General features: G+C 48.0%; 1 protein-coding gene across 2 annotated transcripts; it reads right to left on the bottom strand.

Moving 5' to 3' along the window:
* Positions 1–4,394: 4,394 nt before the first annotated feature.
* Positions 4,395–9,522, bottom strand: LOC102254169 (plasma membrane calcium-transporting ATPase 4). Of its 2 annotated transcripts, none has more exons than XM_005883052.2 (2): positions 6,608–9,522; positions 4,395–6,468 (listed from the first exon to the last, which is right to left on the bottom strand). In XM_005883052.2, exons 1-2 carry the CDS (start codon positions 8,683–8,685, stop codon positions 4,905–4,907), a joined length of 3,642 nt encoding a protein of 1,213 aa, XP_005883114.1. In that variant the 5' UTR covers positions 8,686–9,522; the 3' UTR covers positions 4,395–4,904. The 2 variants fall into 2 exon arrangements, with proteins under 2 accessions (XP_005883114.1, XP_014386148.1); XM_014530662.1 differs by having other exon boundaries at positions 4,395–6,505; positions 6,639–9,522.
* Between the last annotated feature and the right edge of the window lie 467 nt (positions 9,523–9,989).

Raw genomic sequence — 9,989 nt, 5'->3', positions numbered from 1 at the left:
TTCAAGTTAGTGTTTTGGGTTTCTTTGAATATAGACCCAGAAGTGGAATCACTGAGTCTGAAGGCAGTTTTGTTTTTAAGCTTTTGAGTACTCTCCATTCTGGTTTTCATAGTGGCTATACCAATCTGCATTCCCATCAACTGTGCAAGAGGTTCCCTTTTCTAAGAATTCTTGTTGTTTGTTGATTTATTGATGATAGCCATTCTGACAGGTGTGAGGTGATACTTCATTGTGATTTTAATTTGCATTTCTCTGATGATTAGTGACATTGAGCATCTTTTCATGTCTATTGGCCATCTGGATAGCCTCTTGGGAGAATTGTCTTTGAATACATTGATTTTACACTTTTGATTCTGGTACGAAGATTCTTAGGGAAAATGTCTCTCAGTTTCTTGAATCAGAAATAGATATTTTTATATTTAAACTAGAGCCCGGTGCACAAAAATTTGTGCACTCAGGGGACGAGGGGGGTCCCTCAGCCCGGCCTGTGCCCTCTCGCAGTCTGGGACCCCTCAGGGGATGACCACCTGCTGGCTTAGGCCCACTCCCCGGGGGATTGGGCCTAAGATGGCAATCAGACATCCCTCTGGCAGCCTGGCAGCCCTCGGGGGATGTCCACTTGCCAGCAGGGAGCAGGCCTAAACTGTAGTCGGACATCCTTAGCGCTGCTGAGGAGGCAGGAGAGGTTCCAACCACCACCGCTGTACTGGGAGCCATCAGCCTGGCTTGTGGCTGAGCAGAGCTCCTCCCATGTGAGAGCGCCCTGACCACCAGAGGGCAGCTCCTGCATTGAGTGTGTGTCATAGTGACCAGTCATTCCCAGTTTTTTGGCTGTTAGGGTCAGTTTGCATATTATCCTTTTACTATATAGGATAGAGGCCTGGTGCATGGGTGGGGGCCGGCTGGTTTGCCCTGAAGGGGGTCCCGGATCAGGGTAGGGGTCCTGCTTGGGTGCCTGGCCAGCCTGGGTGAGGGGATGATGGCTGTTTGCAGCTGGTCACACCCCCTTCAGGGGGGGGGTCCCCACTGGGGTGCCTGGCCAGTCTGGGTGAGGGGCTGAGGGGCTGAAGGCTGTTTTCAGGCTGGTGGGTGACTGAAGCTCCCAACCTCTCCTTTTTTCCTTATTTTTTTTTATTCTGGGATTTATTTACCTTCTATGGCTGTCACTGGAACTGAGAGCCAGCTTTAGCTCTGAGGCTTGGCTCCAACTCTGAGACCTCGGCTGCCTGAAAGCAGGTATCTGGGTTTGTTTGGCTTCTATAATTGAAACACTGTTGCAACTCCAGCTCTGAGGCCCGGCTGGCTGAAAGCAGGTTTCTGGGGTTTGTTTAGCTTCTATAATTGCAACATTGTTTCTTAGAGTGCAGCTCAGAGGCTGGCAGTGGCAGGCGGGGAACCTTGGCTTCCTCCATCACTGGAGCAAGCAAGCCTCCTATTCGCTTCAGCTGCCTGGCTGCTGGCCGCCATCTTGGTTAGCAGTTAATTTGCATATCACCCTGATTAGCCAATGGGAAGCGTGTCGGAGGTACGGTTAATTACCATGTTTGTCTATTATTAGATAGGACTATTTTTTTTATTTATAGTTGTCTAGTGGATCAGTTCCTGATCTTATAGAACTTATAAATTATGTTAGAGTGTGTATTATGCTTTTTTTCATGTGTACTACAGAAAGCTCAGAGCAAAGTTGATGGTTCTTTTCTAAGTACATTATATTTCTTAGAATGAAGTTTCTTACCCCTTTTTTGTCCAAAGGAAACATTAAAGGATATGCAAACGTAAACTGGTCAATCTTTTCCTAAACCACACACTGATAGAGAGGAAAGAGCAAACTCTTGCCAACCAATGGAGACATGTCCTTTAAATTTCCTCTGGCAGATGCTTAGCAAGGCTCTACTTGCCTATTTTTATTGGTGGAAAGTAAAGAAACTTAGAAAAATGCTTTCATTTTATTAAGCAGACAAGTTCAACTTTCTTTAGCCCTCCCACCAAAATTCATTGCTGTGTCTCCTTTGAAAACTCAAGGCCTGTTAGTTGAAACTTTGAGTCTTTGGAGTGTCTTTTATCTATCTTATTTTCTGGTTAATCAATATGATTACTTTAGAGATTTAAGTGGTGATTTCCAAAGATAGATCTTAATAAGTCGTGCTCTCTGCTTTTGGATACCTGAACATCCAAAAAGTTAACGACAAAGAAGTGTAAATGAATGAGTTATCATTTTCAAAGTAAAGAACAGCTACAGGAGCAGGTACATACACTAAGTAAAATGCAGAAGATTGCCACAATTCAAAGCACAGAGAATGCTAGCATATAAACCAATATTTGTTAAAATAGAGCTTTGAGAGATACCTAAACTATAGTAAATAGTAGATGCATTTCTGAGAATTGGGCTTAGTTCTGTTTCTTGGCTAAAATAATAAGAATTAGTTGGTACATATCACATTTCCGTTTATGTATAAATGATTTGCAAAATTGAGTTAACGTCAAACTCATCTGTTTTTTGTTCCCCCTGTCCCCTAAGTATAAAGATGGCTGTTTGGAGAAAGGAATTACGCTGCATTGGTTTGGAAACCAATGACAAATACACTAAGTCACCTGTCATGTTAAACAGCTGGTTATGTGCTCCCTCCACAGGGTTACATGACAGCACTTTATTTTACATCCTTTAAACAAAATACATATGGCTGACTCAAAAAATACGTTTCTGATCTAAAGAAAACTATATATTTTTTTGCATAATATTTCTATATTTTCTCTCCTACTGTGGAAACTAGAATACACAAAAAACTGTTGACTTTAAAAGTAGACACTAGCTCCCAGGAGTAACCTGTCGGGCACCATGAGAGTCTTTTTGGTGCAGGAATGGTAAAATAGCCTCCAAAGTTTGTTATTGGCTTTTTTTAAAAAACTGATCTGAGGTAATAAAAGACTTGACAGAACGAAATCTTCCAATGTACTTAATAAATAGACATGTGAACACCTAAGACCTCGCATGAGCTGTCTCTCCTCCCCCATGTTACAGACAGAGAAAAGGTCACTGACGCAGGTCACCTTTACAAAACCAAAATCCAACGTGGTTGATTCTGTAATAACGGGATGTGTAGGGAGCATGTTTCTTTCCTCTCCCTGCCTTGGCCAGCTCAGGTGAAAGCGGGAGAGGGGGTGGCAGCCAGAAGAAAAGGCTGGAGAAGACAGGTTCGGGTGCCCTTCCTCTCATGGATGGACATCTGGCAGTTCACAAGAGCCTCAAGCCCTTCTCCCTTCCCCCATGGCGCTGCAAAGAGGGGCAGGCTTCCCCAGCTATCCAATGGGAGGAGGGAATTGGCAGACACGAAAGAACCCCCTGCTCGGAGATAAAAATGGAGCTGCTGCCAATGTGGCTCCACCTTGTCCCATGAAGGAACACTTAAAGAGCTCCTACTGAAGTCCCCAGCTCCTGAGAGGCAGGTGAGAGGGGATGCTTTGGGCAGTGTTCAGGGAAAGAAGGCACAGGGCTTTATTGTGCAGCAGGCGAGCACGCTCTGGAGAGGGGCTTGAGTGGGGCACAAGAGGGGAAGGTGGGGAGGATGGAGGGGAGCTCTGCAGGGTAGGACTTTTGCTCCTTTCAGTCAGCAAAATGTCACTGGAGCCTCCCACTCTGGATTCATATTTTCAAAATCGAAGTATTTGAGGAAGGTTGGGACCTTTTCAGAAACAGGACAAGTTAGGGAACACAGCAAAGAGTAGAGTTAGACAACTGACGGGAATATCAAAGCTGGGACCCAAGCTCAGATCCTAGACGGCCCTTAGGCCTCTCCCAAGGCTTCTCAACACTCACTCCCCCAATAACCAGGTCCTTCCCTGGAAGAGCCTTGGAAGATGGTTTTGAAAGCAGCAGTGGCCACCCCAGGACTCCATAAGAGTTGGCTTTCATGGTCTGTCTGGTCCTAGACATGCCAGCTCCTGGTCCTCGATACCAAAGCTCAGTTCGGAGACAGGGCCATCTCAACAGACTCAGTTACCACCACTTTAGAAATACAAGAAATCTCAGGGTGATGGTAAAAACTACATACCACACATGTGCAAGCTTCATGGTCAAGGTTGATCTCCCTAGCACGTAGACACCACAAATACCTGACAAGTGTAGAAGTGTAACCGATAACAGCAAGAACACATTCTTACCAGCTTTCAATTGCTTCAAAAGACCCTGTTAGCAAAGAAAACCTATCTGCCTCTAGAACTAAATCAACGGTTCCATAGGGGCCAGAAGGAAGAATGGTCAAATTTGACTTAATTCAGCCAGGTCCTTTCCACTTTCTTAATCATCACAACTTTTTAAAAAAAAGTGTAGGTAAGGAAGACAATAGTTAAGAGAGAGTGGAGAAGTTTGACTGGAAGGGTAGAAAGAGCTACAGGGCTTTAGGTATAAGCTTTCAAAATGGGAAAACAATTTTAAAAACAATCACTCTATAGGCTAATTCCATACATTCCATTCCTGCTTCCCACACATTTCATTTGAGAATATTTGTCTTGCTGAACCCTCAACTGAGGTTATAAATGACACAGACTGATAAGGTAAAATCCAGAAGTCAGGAGATGGCAACATAAGCATGAATACTGGGGAAGAATTCAGTTGGAATGAATGCTAAGAAGATCGTATCATTTCTTTAAAAATGACAACTGATACACTCAAGGAGTAGGTTTTAGTATTCACTACCCGGCAGGGGTTTGACTAGGTCCTGCTACAAACCCCAACTCAAGTTTAAGTTGAAATCCTTAGGTATGTTCTCTTGCCTTTCGTGGTCAGGTAGGGCTCACACATACTTGGGAGCAGCTGACATGACAGCAAAAAGTCCCATCATCATCTTATAGATGGGAGAGATGAACAGGAAATAGAAAAAGCAAGAATGGGAGGCAGAGAATGAAGTTCAGACTGATGTCTCCAGGCTATGTAGAGGGCTGTCAGAGTAGGAGGGAACAATTTGCACCTGGCTGCAATCCACGGCATTGTTGTTTGTGTTGGCGGATGGAGTGACCTCACCATCCAACAGGAGCACCCTAGTCCCAGACTTAGAAACCTTTTCAAAAATTTTCTCCTCTTGCTCATCCAGGAGTTGTGTTCGTGGCCCCTCCTCATCTATGGCTAATTCAGGGTGGGTCATGAAGTTGTGGATGGAGTTTTGGTTCTTGGGTGTCTGGATGCTTTCATGGAGGGAACTATGGAATGCTTTGACCACTTTGATCTGAGTCTGGATACGTTTCAGACCCCGGAACCAGAGGATCTGGCCTCGGCGTAGCTCCATCTCCGCGTGGTCAATTTCGTCTAGCCCCTCTGCATCCCTGGTGATCTCCTCCTTGGCAGTGCCATGCCCGGCCTCCTTCAGGAACTTCAGGGATTGGGTAGGTATTGTGGAGATGACCTGGCCCCACAGCAGTTCTCCGATGCCAATGAAGAGACACCAAAACCACTGGGACAGGCTGAGCTTCGTACAGCTGAAAGGCTTACCCCCAAATTCCACGATGATAATCTGGCTGATGAATGTGCCCAAAACCACAGCACAAAAGATGAGATTACGGAAGATGCCTCCAAAGACATTCCTCTCTCCGTGGATCTTGCGTGAGTTGATTTCATTGAAGAGCTGCATCAGCACAAAAGTGTTGAAAACAATGGTATAGTGCTGGCTGGATGGGGAATGCAGAGGCGCGTTCCTCCCACTATCAATGTCAAAGATTTTCTCACCGGCAAAGACAAGGAAAAAGATGATTGTGAGCTGATAGACCGCGTGGCCCAAGATGTTCTTCATCAGAGTCCGTGAGATCAGAGGCTTATTTCGGCCATAGGGGCGACGCTTCAACAAAGAATCGGTGGGGGGCTCTGTGGCCAGGGCCAGTGAGGCAAACGTGTCCATGATTAGATTCACCCACAGCATCTGCACAGCTTTCAACGGGGAGTCCTGAGTGATGCAGGCTCCAGTGAAGGCCACAATCACGGCCACCACATTGACAGTGAGCTGGAACTGCAAGAACTTGGAGATACTGTCGTAGACGTTTCGTCCCCACATCACTGCCTTCACAATGCTGGTAAAGTTGTCATCTGTTAGGATGATGTCTGATGCCTCCTTTGCCACATCTGTGCCTGCAATACCCATCGCAAAACCCACGTCCGCTTTCTTCAGAGCCGGCCCGTCGTTGGTGCCATCACCTGTGACTGCCACCACCTGTCGCTGTTCCCCAACCGTGCTGTCAATGATGCCTTTCACCAGCGTGTGCTTGTCCGTGGGGGAAGATCGCGCCAGGACTCGAAGCTTAGGCCAGATCTTGTCCAGCTTTTCTTGCTCTACCTCGCCCTTCTCGTTGCGAATGAGTCGGTTGAACTCTTTCCCTTCCAAGCACAGGAAATCGTCCCCAGGTGCTATGATGCCACATTTGGTGGCAATGGCCCGGGCTGTGTTGATGTTGTCCCCTGTCACCATTCTGACAGTAATGCCACTCCTCTGCAAAAGAGTTAGGTCACTTGCGTGGGTCACAACTGGAAGCAGAGCCAGTACCCTCGTTCCCGTGACTCCTGGTGGCTTCCCAGTAGGTCACATGGGGCCTACACGTGGGCCAGAGGCCACCGGAAGACTCCCACTCATGTGTTCTTGCCCTTTCTCCAACCCAACGTCTCACCTCTGGGCGCACAGGGTCCTCGATGCCCACCACTGCGATGCAGGTCAGTTCAGTGAGGATTTCGCTCTCATGGTCCCACGGGGGCTCTACGTCATTGAAATCTCGATAAGCTAAGCAGATGGTCCGGAGTCCCTCACTGGCCATGGGCTCGATGACAGTGCGCACTACCTCATCTCGGTCCTTACTCTTGAATGGCACTGCTTCTCCGTTCTTGTCCAGGATGCGATTACACTTGCGCAGAATGATCTCGGAGGCGCCCTTGCTGTACATGCGGTAGCCGCCGCCGGGCTTCTGGATGACCGTGCTCATGGACTTGCGCACTGAGTTGAAGGTATACACCTTGTAGAACTTCTCCTCGGGCACCTCACTGCGCACGGCGTGGTAGTCCTGCTTCAGGGCGATGACAAAGCCCAGCAACGAGCACTCTGTCATGTTGCCCACCTGCCGCGGCAGGCCCCCCTCCTTCTCTGGAGGCAGGATCCTGGAGGTGTAGGCACTGTTGATAGAAATGCCATTGACAAGAAGGTCCAGGACCTTAGGCACCAAGACATCAGGGCTTGGGATCTGACGGTAATGGGTATTTCCGATGTAAGCTTGTACCACAGTCATGCGGTTCATGGTCAACGTGCCTGTCTTGTCAGAGCAAATGGCAGTGGCATTGCCCATGGTCTCACAAGCATCCAGGTGCCGCACCAGGTTATTGTCTTTCATCATTTTCTTCACAGAGTAGGCCAGTGAAATGGTGACAGCCAGTGGCAGCCCCTCCGGCACAGCCACCACCAGTACAGTGATACCAATGATGAAGAACTTGACAAAGTACTGGATGTAGATGGGGGTGCACTCGGCTAGCCATGGCTTGCGCTGTATCACGAAGTTGTCAATCACAAAGTACAGAATCAGGATGAGAACGGTGACAGCAGACATGATTAGACCAGCTTTCCCGATCTGGACAGCCAAGCGCGTCAGCTTGCCCTGCAGCACCGACTTCTCCTTCTTGGGCAGCTTGACCACCTTCTTCTCCTTTCCCTCATTGTCGATGCCTTCCTGGCTGTTGAGTGGCTGGATTTCCAGGGCCACCCCATCCGGAGCCTTTGCTTTGTTGTGATTTTCGGGGACTCTTTGTTTTTTACCTTTCTTCTTCTCCTCACTGGCCCCCGAGAGGGTAAAGATGATTCCAGTTTTGGAGTTGACACCCACAGCAGTCACTAACATCCGGCCAGAACCTTCCATGACATGGGTCCCTGAGAGCAACATGGGGTCTCTTTCTAAGGATTTCTTGACATGGTCCGATTCCCCAGTCAGAGAGCTCTCGTCAATCTTGAGATCATTTCCCTGGATCAGGATCCCATCTGCAGGCAGCAGGTCACCGTATCTGATTTGGGCGATATCACCCACCACGATATCAGCCACAGGGAGCTGGATGATGTGACCATTTCGAATAACGGAGAATTTCTGTTCCTTTTCAATGTGGTTCTGCAGCCCTTGGAACTGCTTCTCTTTGCTCCAATCATTGAAGGCCGTCACTAGCACCACGATGATCACCGAGAACAGAATGGCTGCCCCCTCGATCCAGCCGGCTTCTGCCTCCCCTTCGTCCTCTGGGCTATTGATAGGTAGACCACACTGTTCATTTTCTTCACCATGGGGACGATAGAAGGACAGAACCAGGGAGATGATGGCTGCGATCTCCAGGATGATGAGGGTGACATCTTGAAGGGCTTCCCACACTAATTCTAAGAAGGTCTTGGGCTTTTTGGGAGGGATTAAGTTCTGTCCAAACACTTGTTTACGTTTTTCCAGATCCGCTGGGCTCCCGGATAGACCTTCCACAGGGTCGGTTCTCAGTTTACTGCAGAGATTCATTACACCTCCATGGTGGTCATTGATCTGGATCAGAGCATCCGTCGAACGCAGCTCCATGAGCTTCCTGAGCTCCATGACTGTGCAGCCAAAGAGCTCCATGACTGTGAGGCCAAATTCCTTTTCACGGCTCTCAGCCGTCGAGTTGGCCGGCAAGGCATGTTCTGTGGTGTTTGTCATTTTGCCTGCTGTTCCCAAGCCCTTCAGACGCCCTCAGTCAGAGCAAAGGCGGAGCTCCCCTTCAACTGATCAGGGTCTCTTGCTTCTCTGCCTACTTCCTGTTCCTTGCTTCTGTGGGAGCCCAGTGAGGAAACTGATGGACTCTGTCTTGGTCCTTTTTCCTTAGGAAGCTTGGCAGCAAGAAGAGGAAGAGGACGGGGGAACTGAGTGAAAGCTGGACCATGTGTCACGATGTTTGGTGTCCCCAGGTGGCGATAGACCGTGGTCGTCCAGGGTAGGTAGGTTCCTAGCTCAGAACAGCTTGCCCAGATGGAAGTGTAAACAGCATGCGCACGTTACCATGGAGGCAACCTTAGCAACACCCAGGAACTGCGATGGTAGAGAGGCAGCAGGAGAAGGAGGAGGGCTCCCTGGATACCAATGACAACTGGATCTCTCTCTTTCTTTCTAGCAAAGATCCAGGCTTCTGCAAGCAGCACTCTCCCTCCGGGGTTCCATGGACAGGGTAGGGAGGGGGTGACCACTCGTCTCCCCAATGAGCAGCCACGCTAGAGATTCCGGCTTGCTCTCTTGCCTTTTTTTTTTTTGCAGAGGCCCGGGTGCGGGCTGGTCTCCTCCGCCGGCCCTCCTGCCGGGAAGGACCTCAGGTTCCTGGAAGCAAATACTTCGGGGGAGCTGGGCTGTTGCCCCCGGTCTTGCTTTCCTCGGAAGGATGGTTCCCCAGGAAGTTCGCGCCTTCCCCCTCAAGCCCCAGCTCGGATGGTCTCAACGGCGGAGCTTTCTTAAGGAAACGCTTGTCATGGCAACAGCTTCGGCCAACTCGGACCGACTCCAGTCCGCCCGCCCCAAACTCATTTGTTTTTAGGGGTTTTATTTTACACACTTAGACTACTTAAAATAACTTAGAATTCAAAACCAAATAGGTTGGTTATGTGTAGGATACGTAGATCTTTTCATATGTTTACTATTGCAAATGATAATATCTGTATTTGCTTCAAATAGGAAGTTTCATCAGCTGATGTCCATTTTTCTTATATGATTTGATCACTCACACTGGGCTCTGGCGTAGGTAGTAGGTTTTGGATCTGTTTTCGAAATTAACATCTTGACATTTGTATCTGTGACAGACATAAAGTAAAATATGAAATCCTCAAGGTTTTCAAATATAAGAATACCAGAATATATTTTTTACAATATCTTTTCTAAATGTTTGAAGTCTGTGTTGTCTGCTTGACTATCACTGACTTCTGGCAGGGATGTCTTATGCTGGAAAATTTACCTAATGCTTGCTGGTCATCTATATA

The sequence above is a fragment of the Myotis brandtii genome, unplaced genomic scaffold (assembly GCF_000412655.1).
Source record: "Myotis brandtii unplaced genomic scaffold, ASM41265v1 scaffold756, whole genome shotgun sequence".
NCBI classification, from domain to species: Eukaryota; Metazoa; Chordata; class Mammalia; order Chiroptera; family Vespertilionidae; genus Myotis; species Myotis brandtii.
This window is presented reverse-complemented; position numbering and strand designations above follow the sequence as displayed.